General features: G+C 59.8%; 2 protein-coding genes across 3 annotated transcripts; one reads left to right on the top strand and one right to left on the bottom strand.

The window, feature by feature from the left end:
• The first annotated feature begins 50 nt into the window (after positions 1-50).
• Positions 51-3,929, top strand: RPP21 (ribonuclease P/MRP subunit p21). The gene is made up of 5 exons (XM_066174902.1): positions 51-325; positions 1,372-1,463; positions 2,639-2,721; positions 3,438-3,542; positions 3,822-3,929. Exons 1-5 carry the CDS (start codon positions 269-271, stop codon positions 3,839-3,841), a joined length of 357 nt encoding a protein of 118 aa, XP_066030999.1. The 5' UTR covers positions 51-268; the 3' UTR covers positions 3,842-3,929.
• Positions 3,878-14,901, bottom strand: GNL1 (G protein nucleolar 1 (putative)). Of its 2 annotated transcripts, none has more exons than XM_066174900.1 (12): positions 14,818-14,901; positions 14,518-14,644; positions 12,423-12,553; positions 11,612-11,757; positions 11,460-11,531; positions 10,411-10,603; positions 9,875-9,976; positions 8,864-9,079; positions 8,369-8,547; positions 6,597-6,741; positions 5,608-5,748; positions 3,878-4,132 (listed from the first exon to the last, which is right to left on the bottom strand). In XM_066174900.1, exons 1-12 carry the CDS (start codon positions 14,891-14,893, stop codon positions 3,948-3,950), a joined length of 1,713 nt encoding a protein of 570 aa, XP_066030997.1. In that variant the 5' UTR covers positions 14,894-14,901; the 3' UTR covers positions 3,878-3,947. The 2 variants fall into 2 exon arrangements, 1 of the variants encoding a protein (XP_066030997.1); XR_010719231.1 differs by having other exon boundaries at positions 4,045-4,132; positions 6,597-6,782.
• Between the last annotated feature and the right edge of the window lie 53 nt (positions 14,902-14,954).

Here is a 14,954-nt window from a genome sequence, read left to right as displayed (position 1 = left end):
TAAAAATGTCCCCAAAGGGGAGGGGACAGACAAATGGGGAGCCTGAAGGGGGGGACCCGTGGAGGGGGGTCCCCAAAGGGGGAGGAGCCCCCAAAAGTGTCCCCGGGAAAGGGGGAGTGGCTAAAATCGCCCCCCGAAGAGGCCACGCCCATTCCCCGCCCCGAAGGAGTGATGTAATCACGCAACGAGGCCACGCCCACCCCGCCGGAGCGCGGACTAATGGGAAGCGTCGGTCACGCCCTCAAGGGGCGGGGTCAGGTGGGGCAAGATGGCGGCGCCCGTGCGGGACCGGGAGGCGCTGCAGAGGTTGAATTACCTGTTCCAGGTGAGCGGATTGGGAGGGGGGGTCCCAAAAATCCTCAAAAACCCCAAAATCCTCCCCAAAAAATCCTCCAAAAATCGCCCCAAAAATCCCAACAAACCCCGCCCCTCCCCCCCAAAAAATCCGGCAAAAATCCATGAAATATCCCGCCCCAAAAATCTTCTAAAAATCCCCCAAAAACTCTGAAAATCCTCAAAATTTCCCGCCGAATCCCCCCCCCAAAAATCTCCGCAAACCCCTAAAAACGCCCCGAATTCCCCCGAAATAGACTCCAAAACCCTCCCAAAATAAAATAATAAAGAAAGAAAAAACCGCCAACCGAAATTCCCCAAAAAGCTCCAGAACCCTCCCCCAAATCCCTCCAAAGCCCCAAAATTCTCAATTCCCCCCCAAAAAAACAGGAAAAAAATCCCGAAAACCCCTAAAAATCTCCAAATTTCCCCAAAATTTCCGGAATTTCCACTGAATTTCCCCAAATTTTCCCCAATTTTCCCAAATTTTCCGGAATTTCCCCCGAATTTCCCCAAATTTCCCCAAAATTTCTGGAATTTCTCCCAAATTTTCCCCAATTTTCCCAAATTTTCTGGATTTTCCTCCAATTTTCCCAAATTTTTCAGAATTTCCCCCAAATTTCCCCCGGTTTTCCCCCGATTTTCCCAAATTATCCAGAATTTCCCCCCAATTTCCCTAAACTTTCCCAAATTTTCCAGAATTCTCCCAAATTCCCCCAAATTTTCCAGAATTCCCCCAAATTCCCCCAAATTATCCAGAATTTTCCCCCAATTTCCCTAAACTTTCCCAAATTTTCCAGAATTCTCCCAAATTTTCCCCAAACTTTCCAGAATTTCCCCCAAATTTCCCCCATTTCCCCTCAAATTTCCCCAATTTCCTGGAATTTTCCCCAAATTTTCCAGAATTTCCCTAAATTTTCCCCAAATTTTCCGGAATTCCCCCCAATTTTCCCCAAATTTTCTGGAATTTCCCCCAATTTTCCCCAAATTTCCCCAATTTCCCGGAATTTCCCCCCAATTTCCCGGAATTTCCGGCAGGCCGCGCACTGGGTGCTGCCCCTGAGCCCGGCGCTGGCGCGGTTCTACGGCAGCGCCCAGAGAGCCACGGCGCGGAGACTCGTGCTCAGGATGTGCGTGCGGGGTTTGGGGGTTTGGGGGATTTTTGGGGATTTTTAGGGAATTTTTTGGGATTTTGGGGATTTTTTGGGGGACTTCTTGGGATTTTTTTTGGCTTTTTTGGGGTTTTTAGGGATTTTTTTGGGATTTTTGGGGGGTTTTGGGGGGTTTTGGAAGGAATTTGGCGGGTTTGGGGATTGTTTTGGCGGTTTATGAGGTTTTGGGGGATTTGGGGGGTCTGAGGGATTTTTGGGGATTTTTGGGGGGATTTTTTGGGACTTTTAGGGGGTTTTGGGGGGATTTTTGGGAGAATTTAACCACTTTTTGGGATTGTTTTGGGGTTTATCAGGGTTTGGGGGGATTTGGGGGTTTTGGGGGATATTTTGGGATTTTTTGGGGATTTTTTTGGGGGATTTTTTGGGACTTTTAGGGGGTTTTGGGGGGATTTTTGGGAGAATTTGACCATTTTTTGGGATTTTTTTTGGGGGTTTATGAGGATTTGGGGGGTCTGAGGGATTTTTGGGATTTTTTTTGGCTTTTTTGGGGTTTTTAGGGATTTTTTGGGGGATTTTTGGGGGGTTTTGGGGGGGGGTTTGAAGGAGTTTGGCGGTTTTTGGGGATCGTTTTGCGGGTTTATGAGGGTTTGGGGGGTGTGAGTGATTTATTGGGATTTTTGGGATTTTTTTTGGTTCTTTTGGGATTTTTAGGGATTTTTTTTTTGATTTTTGGGGGGGTTTGGGGAATTTTTTTGGTTTTTGGGGGTTTGGGGAGCTTTGGGGGAATTTGGGGATTTTTTTGGGGGGATTTTTGGGGGAATTTGGGGATTTTTTGGGGGTTTTTGGGGGTTGGGGGAGTTTTGGGGGGGTTGAGGGATTTTTTTTTTTTTTTGATTTTTTTTGGGGCGGGGATTTTTTTGGGAAATTTGCGGATTTTTGGGGGGGTTTATGGGGGATTTTTGGGGAAATTCGGGGATTTTTGGGCGATTTTTTTGGGGGGGGGATTAGGAAAATTTTGGGGCGATTTCTGATTTTTTTTGGGGGAGGCTTTCAGGGCTTTGGGGAAAATTTCGGGGGGAATTTTTAGGGGTGGGAAGCGAGGATTTCCTTGTGGGTTTCGGGTTTTCTGGGAGGATTTTTGGGGGATTTTGGGATTGTTTTGGAGGAGATTTTGGGGAGGGGTCTCTCCCCAGGGCCCCCTCGGTCAAGCGCCGCCTGTGCCGCCGCTGCTGCTCCGTGCTGGGGCCCGGCAACGGGGCCGGGCTCCGCCTCCGAGGTGGGACGGGGGGAGTTTTTGGGGGAATTTGGGGAGAATTTGGGGGTTTGGGGGAAATTTGGGAAAGTTTGGGGAAGGTTTGGGGGGATTTTGGGGGAATTTGGGGGGATTTGAGAAAATTCGGGGGGTTTAGGGGGTTCTGGGTGGAATTTCGGGAGGTTTTGGGGGAATTTTGGGGGATTTGGGGGGTTTTGGGGGAAATTTGGGGGTTTGGAGAAAATTTGGGAGGTTTTGGGGGAATTTGGGGGAATTGGGGGGAAATTTGAGAAAGTTTGGGGAAGGTTTGGGGGGATTTGGGGAGAATTTGGGGGTTTTGTGGGGAATTTGGAGGAATTTGAGACAATTCGGGGGATTTAGGGTGTTCTGGGAGGAATTTCGGGAGGTTTTGGGGGAATTTTGGGGGATTTGGGGGGAGTTTGGGGGAATTTTGGGAAAATTGGGGATAATTTTGGGGGTTGTGGGGGAAATTTGGGAAAGTTTGGGGAAGGTTTTGGGGGGATTTGGGGGAATTTGAGACAATTTGGGGGTTTAGGGGGTTCTGGGAGGAATTTCGGGAGGTTTTGGGGGGATTTGGGGAAAATTTTGGGGTTTTGGGGGCTCTGGGAGGGGATTTTTGGGGGATTTTGGGGAGTTTTGGGGGATTTGGGGGAATTTGGGCGATTTTTGGATCGTTTGTGGGCGTGTCCGTTCCTGACCCCGCCCCTGCCCCGCCCCAGGGCGTGGCCAGCCCCGCCTCATCCTGCGCTGCCTCTTCTGCGGCCGCGGGCGGCGCTACCTGTGCCCACCTGAGCCACGCCCACCCCGGCAGGACACGCCCACAGGTCAGTCAGGGGGCGGGGCCTAAACCCACATAATACACTGTGGGTGTGGCCTCAAAGGAGGCGGATCTACAAATATGGCGCGGGTGGTGGGTGTGGCCAAATCCATATAGGGAGATGTGGGTGGGGCAAAAAAGGGGTGTGGCCACATTAAAATGAGGAAATGTGGGCGGGAAAAATGTCAATAAGGAATGGTGGGTGGGGCTAAACCCAGATAAGGCAATGTGGGTGTGGCTAAGGGTACATAAAATGGTGTGGCCTAACAATGACATCACTCCCCAGGCTCCGCCCCCGCGCTCTGATTGGCCCCCGCCTGTCCACGCCCAGCCAATCACCTCTGCAGAAATAAACCTCCTTTATTCCGTCCGCGCGCTCTGATTCGCCGCCGCCCCCGGAAGTGGGCGTGGCTCAGCACTCGTCCTCTCCCAGCAAGGCGAAGGGGTTGTGGGCGGGGCTGGGAGGGGGCGTGGCCTCATCAGACTCCTCCCCCTCATCCTCGGAGGTGGAGCCGTCGCCCGGGGGGGCGGGGGGGGCTGCCCCTCCCCCCGTCATGGCCGCCATGGCCGCGGTGTCGGGGTGGAGCTGCCACTGCTCTGGGGGCGGGGCAAAGGGGGTCAGAGGTCAGGGGGCGGGGCCACGCGGATTTTGGGGGGGTCTGGGTGGGGTTTTTTCCAATTCTGTCGGATTTTTGGGATTTGGGATGATTTTCCGGGAGTTTCGGCGATTTTGGGGCCGTTTCCCGCGATTTCGGGGCGACTTTTCCGCGGATTTCCTCCTGGGCTGTCCCAAGGAGGGAGGTGACCCCAAAAATACCCCCCCAGCACCCCCAAAAACTTCCCCCCGGAAAAAAAAACCCCCGAAACTGCCCGAGAGCTGCTCCAGCCACCGAAAAAACCCCAGAAATCCCCGAAAAATCCCCAAAAATCACCCAAAATTCCCCAAATTTGGGTTTTTTCGGGTACCTATCCCCCCAAAACTCCCCCCAAATTCCCCAATTTTGCGGTTTTTTTTGTACCTATCCTCCCAAATGTCCCCCAAATCCCCCCAAACTCCCCAAATTTGGGGTTTTCGGGCACCTATCCTCCCAAATCCCCCAAAACTCCCCCAAATCCCCCCAAAGTCCCCGAATTTGGGGGTTTTTGGGTACCTACCCCCCCAAAACTCCCCCCCAAACTCCCCAAATTTGGGGATTTTTAGGTACCTGTCCCCCAAATCCCCCCCAAACTCCCCAAATTTGGGGTTTTTGGGTACCTGTCCCCCCAAATCCCCCCAAACTCCCCAGATTTGGGTTTTTTTTGGGTACCTGTCCCCCAAATCCCCCCCAAACTCCCCAGATTTGGGGTTTTCGGGTACCTATCCCCCCAAATCCCCCCCAAACTCCCCAGATTTGGGGTTTTCGGGTACCTGTCCCCTCAAATCCCCCCAAACTCCCCAAATTTGGGGGTTTTTGGGTACCTGTCCCCCCAAATCCCCCCCAAACTCCCCAAATTTGGGGTTTCTCGGGTACCTGTCCCCCAAATCCCCCCAAACTCCCCAGATTTGGGGTTTTTTTCGGGTACCTATCCCCCCAAATCCCCCCCAAACTCCCCAGATTTGGGTTTTTTTTGGGTACCTGTCCCCCAAATCCCCCCAAACTCCCCAGATTTGGGATTTTCAGGTACCTATCCCCCCAAATCCCCCCAAACTCCCCAAATTTGGGGGTTTCTCGGGTACCTATCCCCCCAAATCCCCCCCAAACTCCCCAGATTTGGGTTTTTTTTGGGTACCTATCCCCCCAAATCCCCCCAAACTCCCCAGATTTGGGGTTTTCAGGTACCTGTCCCCCCAAATCCCCCCAAACTCCCCAAATTTGGGGGTTTTTCGGTACCTGTCCCCCCAAATCCCCCCAAACTCCCCAAATTTGGGGTTTTCAGGTACCTATGCCCCCAAATCCCCCCCAAACTCCCCAGATTTGGGGTTTTCGGGTACCTGTCCCCCAAATCCCCCCAAACTCCCCAAATTTGGGTTTTTTTGGGTACCTGTCCCCCAAACCCCCCCAAACTCCCCAGATTTGGGGTTTTTCGGGTACCTTTGTGCTGTGTGAAGCCCGGGGGGGTCATGCAGAGGCGCAGCCGCCCCTCGGCCGCCATCCTCAGCAGCCCATTGGCCGCTCTGGCCACGTCGTTCCGAGCCGCCCGCGCCGTTTTGTAGCCTCGCTTCTCTGCCCAGGCTGAGGAGGGGAGAAAACGGCGCCGGAAACGGCGCAGAAGTCGAGGAAAGGAACCCGAAAATTTGGGGAATTTGGGGAAAAAAAAATATGGAGGGTGTGGGGGGGAAAAGTCTCCAAAATCAGGAGAAAATTGGGGGAAAAAATCCTGAAGGATCAGGGGAGAAATTGAAGAGGAGCAGTTTTAAAAGTTGGGGAGGATGTCTCAAGAAATGTTTTAAGAGTCGGGGAAAGAAGTTAGGGGGGAAAAATTGGGGGGAGATGGCAGAAAATTGAGAAGGGAAAAAACGTGAAAATTAGAGGAAAAATTGGGGAAAAAAATGAATTAGGGAATAATTAGGGAGGGAAAAATTCTGAGAATTAGGGAAAAAAAAATGGGGGGAGATGGTAGAAAATTGGAGAAAGAAAAAAATGTGAAAATTAGAGGGAAATTGGGGAAAAAAAAATAATCAGGGAATAATTTGAGGAAAAAAAATTCCTGAAAGTCAGGAGAAAAAAAAACTTGGGGGGGAGATGGCAAAAAATTGGAAAAGGACAAAAAATGTGAAAATTAGAGGAAAAATTGGGGAAAAAATGAATCAGGGAATAATTAGAGAAAAAAAAGGTTCAAAGTCAGGGAAAAAAAAATCTCTGGATCAGGGAAAAATCAGGAAAACGCCGGGATATCACAGGAAAAACAGGAATGGGGCAAACCTTAGATTTCCCCTAAACCCCACCCCCAAAAATACCCCAAACCCCCCAAAAATCTTCCCCAAAAACACCCAAAGCCCCTGAAATGCCCTGAGCCACCCCCAAATGCCCCAAATTCCTGGAATTTCCCGGAACTCTCCCCGGATTTGGGCGTTTCCCACCTTCACAGAGGTCCCAGGCCGTCCAGGTGGGGCCGCTGGGGGGGCGCAGCTGCAGCAGGGGGGGCAGGGCCAGGCGGGAGCCCAGAAAGCCCACGGCGGAGTAGGGGTCCTGCAGCTGGGCGATGGGGTACACCCCTGCCAGGACCTGGGGGAGAGGGGAGCAGCGGGGTACGGACCTGCCAGGACCTGGGGGGAAACAACGGGGTACACCCCTGCCAGGACCTGGGGGGAAACAATGGGGTACACCCCTGCCAGGACCTGGGGGGAAACAACGGGGAGCACACCTGCCAGGACCTGGGGGGAAACAATGGGGAGCACACCTGCCAGGACCTGGGGGAGAGGGGAGCAGCGGGGTATGGACCTGCCAGGACCTGGGGGGAAACAACGGGGAGCACACCTGCCAGGACCTGGGGGGAAACAACGGGGAGCACACCTGCCAGGACCTGGGGGAGAGGGGAGCAGCGGGGTATGGACCTGCCAGGACCTGGGGGGAAACAACGGGGAGCACACCTGCCAGGACCTGGGGGGAAACAACGGGGAGCACACCTGCCAGGACCTGGGGGAGAGGGGAGCAGCGGGGTATGGACCTGCCAGGACCTGGGGGGAAACAACGGGGAGCACACCTGCCAGGACCTGGGGGGAAACAATGGGGAGCACACCTGCCAGGACCTGGGGGAGAGGGGAGCAGCGGGGTATGGACCTGCCAGGACCTGGGGGGAAACAACAGGGAGCACACCTGCAAGGACCTGGGAGAATGGGGTACAGCCCTGTCAGGACCTGGGAGAGAAAAAAGGACAAGGTATGGACCTGCCAGGACCTGGGGTCACACCTGGCGGGGTCGGGGTCACACCTGGCGGGGTCAGGGTCACAGATGGGGGGTCAGGGTCACACCTGGCAGGGGTGGGGTCACACCTGGCGGGGTCAGGGTCACACCTGGCGGGGTCAGGGTCACACCTGGCAGGGGTGGGGTCACACCTGGCGGGGTCAGGGTCACACCTGGGGGGTCAGGGTCACACCTGGGGGGTCGGGGTCACACCTGGCGGGGTCAGGGTCACAGATGGGGGGTCAGGGTCACACCTGGCGGGGTCAGGGTCACACCTGGGGGGTCAGGGTCACACCTGGCAGGGGTGGGGTCACACCTGGCGGGGTCAGGGTCACACCTGGGGGGTCGGGGTCACACCTGGGGGGGTCAGGGTCACACCTGGGGGGTCAGGGTCACACCTGGGGGGGTCAGGGTCACACCTGGGGGGTCAGGGTCACACCTGGCGGGTCAGGGTCACACCTGGGGGGTGGGGGTCACACCTGGGGGGTCGGGGTCACAGCTGGGGGGGTCAGGGTCACACCTGGTGGGGTCAGGGTCACACCTGGGGGGTGGGGGTCACACCTGGGGGGTCGGGGTCACACCTGGGGGGTCAGGGTCACACCTGGCAGGGTCAGGGTCACACCTGGTGGGGTCAGGGTCACACCTGGTGGGGTCAGGGTCACACCTGGGGGGTGGGGGTCACACCTGGGGGGTCGGGGTCACACCTGGGGGGTCAGGGTCACACCTGGGGGGTCAGGGTCACACCTGGGGGGTCAGGGTCACACCTGGCGGGGTCAGGGTCACACCTGGGGGGTCGGGGTCACACCTGGGGGGTCGGGGTCACAGCTGGGGGGGTCAGGGTCACACCTGGGGGGTCAGGGTCACACCTGGGGGGGTCAGGGTCACACCTGGTGGGGTCAGGGTCACACCTGGAGGGTAAGGGTCACACCTGTCCAGGTCCATGTCTCACCTGTAGCTCAGGTGGGGCCCGGGAGGGGAACACCAGCCCGGGGCAGTCGCAGAGGCGCACCTGAGCCGTCAGGTAATGGGTCTGGAAGTAGCGGGTGCGGCCGGGGGCGCGGGACACGCCCACTGCGCTGCGGCCCAGCAGAGCGTTCAGCACCGAGGATTTCCCTGCGTTGGGCAGACCTGGCGGGGGCGGGGCACACCTGGGCTGAGCCACGCCCACCAGGACACACCTACACTGAGTCACGCCCACCAGGGGTACACCCATAATGAGACACGCCCAGTAGGACACACCTAGGCTGAGCCACGCCCACCCCGGACACACTATGAGCCACGCCCACTAGGACACACCCATGCTGAGTCATGCCCACCCAGGACACACCCAGAATGAGCCACGCCCATCTGGGACACACCCACATGGCGGCCACACCCCCAATCTCACCCCCCAACCACACCCACGGATGATGGCCACACCCCCACAGGCCCCGCCCATCCTCACCCACACAGCCCAGGGTGAGCACGCCGTGCCGGTAGCGCTCCCACTGCCGGGGCGGGGCCATGCCGCCGGCCACGCCCCCCTCCTCCTCCTCTTCCTCCCCTCCCTGGGGCTCCTCCTCCTCCTCCTCCTCCTCCTCCTCCTCCTCCTCGTCGTCATCGTCACCCTGGGGCCGCTGCTCCGCCCGCTCCAGCCGCGCCCGCCAGCTGCTGAGGTCCACTGCCAACAGCGGGGACATTGGGGACAGCCCGGGGACACCCTGGGGACACGGAGAGCACCCAAGGGACACCCCAGGGACACCCAGGGGACACAGAGAGCACCCAAGGGACACCCAGGGGACACCCCGGGGACATTGGGGACACCTCGGGGACACCCTGGGGACACGGAGAGCACCCAAGGGACACCCCAGGGACACCCAGGGGACACAGAGAGCACCCAAGGGACACCCAGGGGACACCCCGGGGACATTGGGGACACCTCGGGGACACCCTGGGGACACTGAAAGCACCCAAGGGACACCCAGAGGACACTGAGAGTACCCAAGGGACACCCAGGGGACACCCAGGGGACACTGGGGACACCCCAGGGACACTGAGAGCACCCAAGGGACACCCAGGGGACATTGGGGACACCCAGGGGACACCCCGGGGACATTGGGGACAGCCAAGGGACACCCAGGAGACACCCCGGGGACATTGGGGACACCCAGGGGACACCCAGGGGACATTGGGGACACCCAGGGGACACTGAGAGCACCCAAGGGACACCCTGGGGACATCAGGGACACCCAAGGGACACTCAGGGACAGCTCCAGGTTCCCCTCCGCAGTTCCAAAGCTAAGCAGAGTCTGCCCCGGGCAGGGTCTGGATGGGTGACCCCGACCCCAATGTGACCCCAGTGTGACCCCAGTGACCCCTAGGACCCCCACACCCCCCTGGGACCCCCCACACCCCCCTGGGCCCCCCACACCCCCCTGGGCCCCCCCAAGCCCCCCCTGGGCCCCTCCCCACAGACCGGCGCCCCCCACGATCTCCTGGCAGGCCTCCAGCAGCAGTCGGGGCCCCAGGGCCCGGCTCCAGCGCCCCCCCCTCCTCTTCCTCGGCTTCTTCTGCAGCCCTGGGGGGGGGAGGGTGGGGACCCCCAAAAAATTACACCGGGGAGCCCCGAAAATCACCACGGGGGGCCCCAAATCCTACCGGTGCTGTCCTGAAACAGCCCAGAGCCCCCAAATCCCGGGAAACCTCTAATTCCACCCCAAAGTCCCCCAAATCCCTCCAATTCCACCCCAAATCCTCCCCGAACCCCTCAACGTCACCCCAAATGTTCCCCAATCCCCCCCAATTCTCCCCCAGACCCCCCAAATCCCCCTCAAACCTCCCAATTCTCCCCCAGACCCCCCAATTCCACCCCAAAACTTCTCCAAATCCCCCCAGATCCCTCCCAACCCCCCAATTCCACCCCAGACCCCCCAATTCCCCCCCAGACCACCTAATCCCCCCCAGACCCCCCAATCCCCCCCAATTCCCCCCCAGTCCCCGCAGTCCCGGTACCGTGGGCGGGCGCGGCGGGGGCGGTGCTGAAGGGCACCACGGCGGCGCCGTCCCCGAGGCGGCCGCGCAGCAGGTGACACCAGGCCGCGGCCACGGCGGGCGGCACCAGGTCCACCTTGTTGAGGATGACGATGAGCCCCTTGGCCAGCTCCCGCGTCACGTGGGCGGCCAGCGCGGGGGGCACGGCCAGGGCCTGCGGGGACACGAGGACGGTTATGGGGGGACACTCAGGGCCTGGGGGGACAGGGGGATGCTCAGGAACATGGGGGGGAAGCGGGGATGCCCATGGGGGGAACACAGCAATGGGGACAGAGGTCCCAGGTGCGCCCCCAGGTGTATTTCAGGTTTCTCCAGGTGTGTCCCAGGTGTCCCCAGTATCCCCAGGTGCCCCAGGTGTGTCCCAGGTGCGCCCCCACGTGTATTTCAGGTGTCTCCAGATGTGTCCCAGGTGTCCCCAGTATCCCCAGGTGCCCCAGGTGTGTCGCAGGTGTGTCCCCAGGTGTGTCCCAGGTGTCCCAGGTGTGTCCCCCGTATCCCCAGGTGTGTCCCAGGTGTCCCAGGTGTGTCCCCGGTATCCCCAGGTGTGTCCCAGGTGTATTTCAGGTAACCCCAGGTGTGTCCCAGGTGTGTCCCCGGTATCCCCAGGTGTGTCCCAGGTGTATTTCAGGTAACCCCAGGTGTGTCCCAGGTGTATTTCAGGTAACCCCAGGTGTATCCCCAGGTGTGTCCCTGGTATCCCCAGGTGTGTCCCAGGTGTCCCAGGTGTGTCCCCGGTATCCCCAGGTGTGTCCCAGGTGTATTTCAGGTAACCCCAGGTGTGTCCCAGGTGTGTCCCCGGTATCCCCAGGTGTGTCCCCGGTATCCCCAGGTGTGTCCCAGGTGTATTTCAGGTAACCCCAGGTGTGTCCCAGGTGTGTCCCCGGTATCCCCAGGTGTGTCCCAGGTGTATTTCAGGTAACCCCAGGTGTGTCCCAGGTGTGTCCCCGGTATCCCCAGGTGTGCCCCCAGGTGTATCTCAGGTATCCCCAGGTGTCCCAGGCGCGCGGTACCGGGTGCCGGGCGTCGGCGATCAGCAGGACGATGTCGGACATCTCCAGCACCCGCCACAGCTGCCGCCACGTCTGGGGACGCCGGGGGGACATCGTCGGTGTTGTCACCCGTGCCCCGGCGTCCCCGGCGCCCCCGGCGCCCCCGGTGTCACCTCCAGGTTGTGCTCGAAGGGCGCCAGCCCCGCCTCGTCGCCGCCCAGGCCCCGCAGGAAGTCGCCGAAGGTCTCCTCCTCCCGCGCCCGCAGCTCCTCGGGGCTCATCCCGAAACTCCAGGCCGGGCGCCGCGGGAAGTCCAGCCCTGGGGTCGCGCGGGGGTCACGCCCCGGGGGGGGAGGGTTGGTGCCTCCCTTGGGTGACTTGAGGCCTCCCACTGGTCATTTGCCCCCTCCCAGTGGTCACTTTGCCCTCCCAGTGGTCAGTTCCCCCTTCCCACTGGTCAGTTCATTCCTCCCAGTGGTCAGTTCATCCCTCCCAGTGGTCACTTTGTCCTCCCACTGGTCATTTCCCCTTTCCCAGTGGTCATTTCCCCCCTCCCAGTGGTCACTTTGTCCTCCCAGTGGTCACTTTGTCCTCCCAGTGGTCACTTTGTCCTCCCAGTGGTCATTTCCCCCTTCCCATTGGTCAGTTCATCCTTCCCAGTGGTCATTTCCCCCCTCCCAGTGGTCACTTTGTCCTCCCAGTGGTCATTTCCCCCTTCCAGTGGTCATCTCCCCCCTCCCAGTGGTCAGTTCATCCCTCCCAGTGGTCAGTTCAGCCCTTCCAGTGGTTATTTCCCCCCTCCCAGTGGTCACTTTGTCCTCCTCTCTGGTCATTTCCCCCTTCCCAGTGGTCAGTTCATCCCTCCCAGTGGTCATTTCCCCCCTCCCAGTGGTCAGTTCAGCCCTTCCAGTGACCCCTCTCCCCTCAACGACCCCTCCCCCGTCCCAGTGACCCCTGTCCAGTCCCCCTGGTCACTCGGCTGACCGTGGCCGTAGACGGAGTCGGGGTCCAGCTCCAGGGCGCTCTCGGGCAGCTGCTCCAGCGGCTCCTCCTGGGCCCGGCGCCGGCTCCGCTCCAGGGCCTCGGCCCGGGGCCCGCCCAGCTGCAGCCGGAACCTGGAGGCCGGCCCGGGATCTCCCTGATCCCAGTGGAATCCAGCCCGGGATCTCCCTTATCCCAGCGGAATCCAGCCCGGGATCTCCCTTATCCCAGTGGAATCCAGCCCGGGATCTCCCTTATCCCAGCGGAATCCAGGCCGGGATCTCCCTTATCCCAGTGGAATCCAGCCCGGGATCTCCCTTATCCCAGCGGAATCCAGGCCGGGATCTCCCTGATCCCAGTGGAATCCAGCCCAGGATCTCCCTTATCCCAGTGGAATCCAGGCCGGGATCTCCCTGATCCCAGAGGAATCCAGGCCGGGATCTCCCTTATCCCAGTGGAATCCAGGCCGGGATCTCCCTGATCCCAGTGGAATCCAGGCCGGGATCTCCCTGATCCCAGTGGAATCCAGCCCGGGATCTCCCTGATCCCAGTGGAATCCAGGCCGGGATCTCCCTTATCCCAGGTGGAATCCAGGCCGGGATCTCCCTGATCCCAGCGGAATCCAGGCCGGGATCTCCCTGATCCCAGTGGAATCCAGCCCGGGATCTCCCTTATCCCAGTGGAATCCAGCCCGGGATCTCCCTTATCCCAGTGGAATCCAGCCCCGGATCTCCCTTATCCCAGTGGAATCCAGCCCGGGATCTCCCTTATCCCAGGTGGAATCCAGCCCGGGATCTCCCTTATCCCAGTGGAATCCAGCCTGGGATCTCCCTGATCCCAGTGGAATCCAGCCCGGGATCTCCCTTATCCCAGGTGGAATCCAGCCCGGGATCTCCCTTATCCCAGCGGAATCCAGCCCGGGATCTCCCTTATCCCAGCGGAATCCAGCCCGGGATCTCCCTTATCCCAGCGGAATCCAGCCCGGGATCTCCCTTATCCCAGTGGAATCCAGGCCGGGATCTCCCTGATCCCAGTGGAATCCAGGCCGGGATTTCCCTGATCCCAGTGGAATCCAGGCCGGGATCTCCCTTATCCCAGTGGAATCCAGGCCGGGATCTCCCTTATCCCAGTGGAATCCAGGCCGGGATCTCCCTTATCCCAGGTGGAATCCAGCCCGGGATCTCCCTTATCCCAGTGGAATCCAGGCCGGGATCTCCCTTATCCCAGTGGAATCCAGCCCGGGATCTCCCTGATCCCAGTGGAATCCAGCCCGGGATCTCCCTTATCCCAGGTGGAATCCAGGCCGGGATCTCCCTTATCCCGGGTGGAATCCAGCCCGGGATCTCCCTTATCCCAGCGGAATCCAGGCCGGGATCTCCCTTATCCCAGGTGGAATCCAGCCCGGGATCTCCCTTATCCCAGTGGAATCCAGTCCGGGATCTCCCTGATCCCAGCGGAATCCAGGCCGGGATCTCCCTTATCCCAGGTGGAATCCAGCCCGGGATCTCCCTGATCCCAGCGGAATCCAGGCCGGGATCTCCCTGATCCCAGTGGAATCCAGGCTGGGATCTCCCTTATCCCAGCAGACCCAGGCCGGGTTTTCCCTTATCCTGGGTGGAATCCAGGCCGGGGTTTCCCCTATGCCAGTGAAATCCAGCCCGGGTTTTCCCTTATCCCAACAGAATCCTGGCCGGGTTTTCCCTTATCCCAGCGGAATCCAGGCCGGGTTTTCCCTCATCCCGGGTAAAATCCAGGCCGAGTTTTCCCTCATATTAAATCCCACTCCCAAACCCAGCCCAGGTTTTCTCCCATTTTAAACCCCAGCCCAGCCCCAGCCCGGCCTTCCCCCCGTTCCCATCCCCTCCCCGAGTCCCGCAGTTTCCCCGCAGTTTCCCCGCAGTTTTCCCGCAGTTTTCCCGCAGTTTCCCCGCAGTTTCCCCGCAGTTTTCCCGCAGTTTCCCCGCAGTTTTCCCGCAGTTTCCCCGCAGTTTCCCCGCAGTTTCCCCGCAGTTTTCCCGCAGTTTCCCCGCAGTTTCCCCCAGTTTTCCCCGCAGTTTCCCCGCAGTTTCCCCGCAGTTTCCCCGCCCTGTCCCGGTACCTGCCGGGGTCGTGGCGCCGGGGGGGTCCCGCGGGCTCCGCTGAGGGTTCCCCGGCGGCGCCATCGCTGCTCCGCTCGCGGCTCCCGCTGCGGCTGCCGGGGCCCGGGGCCGGCCCGGCCGGGACATCTGCGGCACCGGGGACGGCTCAGGGCTCACATCCCCGCCCTTCAATCCCGGGCTCACATCCCAGCGTCCCGCGTCCCCATGCCGGCCAGCCCAGAGCCCGTTCCTGGGGATCCCGGCCCCACTCCCGGGGGTCTCTCCCCCCCTCCCTCCCGGGCTCCCGGCCCCTCCCTCACCGCCCCGTTTCCGCTCCCGCCGGTCCCGGAGCTGTTGCTTTTTCCGCTTGGCGCTGAACGGCAGCTTGCGGGGCATGACGGGAGCGCACCTGACGGGGCGGGGCGGCGCTCGGCCAATAGGGGGAAAGAGGCGGGGA

Source organism: Chamaea fasciata, unplaced genomic scaffold (genome assembly GCF_029207755.1).
Source record: "Chamaea fasciata isolate MVZ Bird 193981 ecotype frontalis unplaced genomic scaffold, bChaFas1.0.hap1 SCAF_1102, whole genome shotgun sequence".
In the NCBI taxonomy this organism is placed as follows: Eukaryota; Metazoa; Chordata; class Aves; order Passeriformes; family Sylviidae; genus Chamaea; species Chamaea fasciata.
The sequence above is the reverse complement of the archived record's forward strand: the minus strand, read 5'-3'. Positions and strand labels throughout refer to the sequence as shown.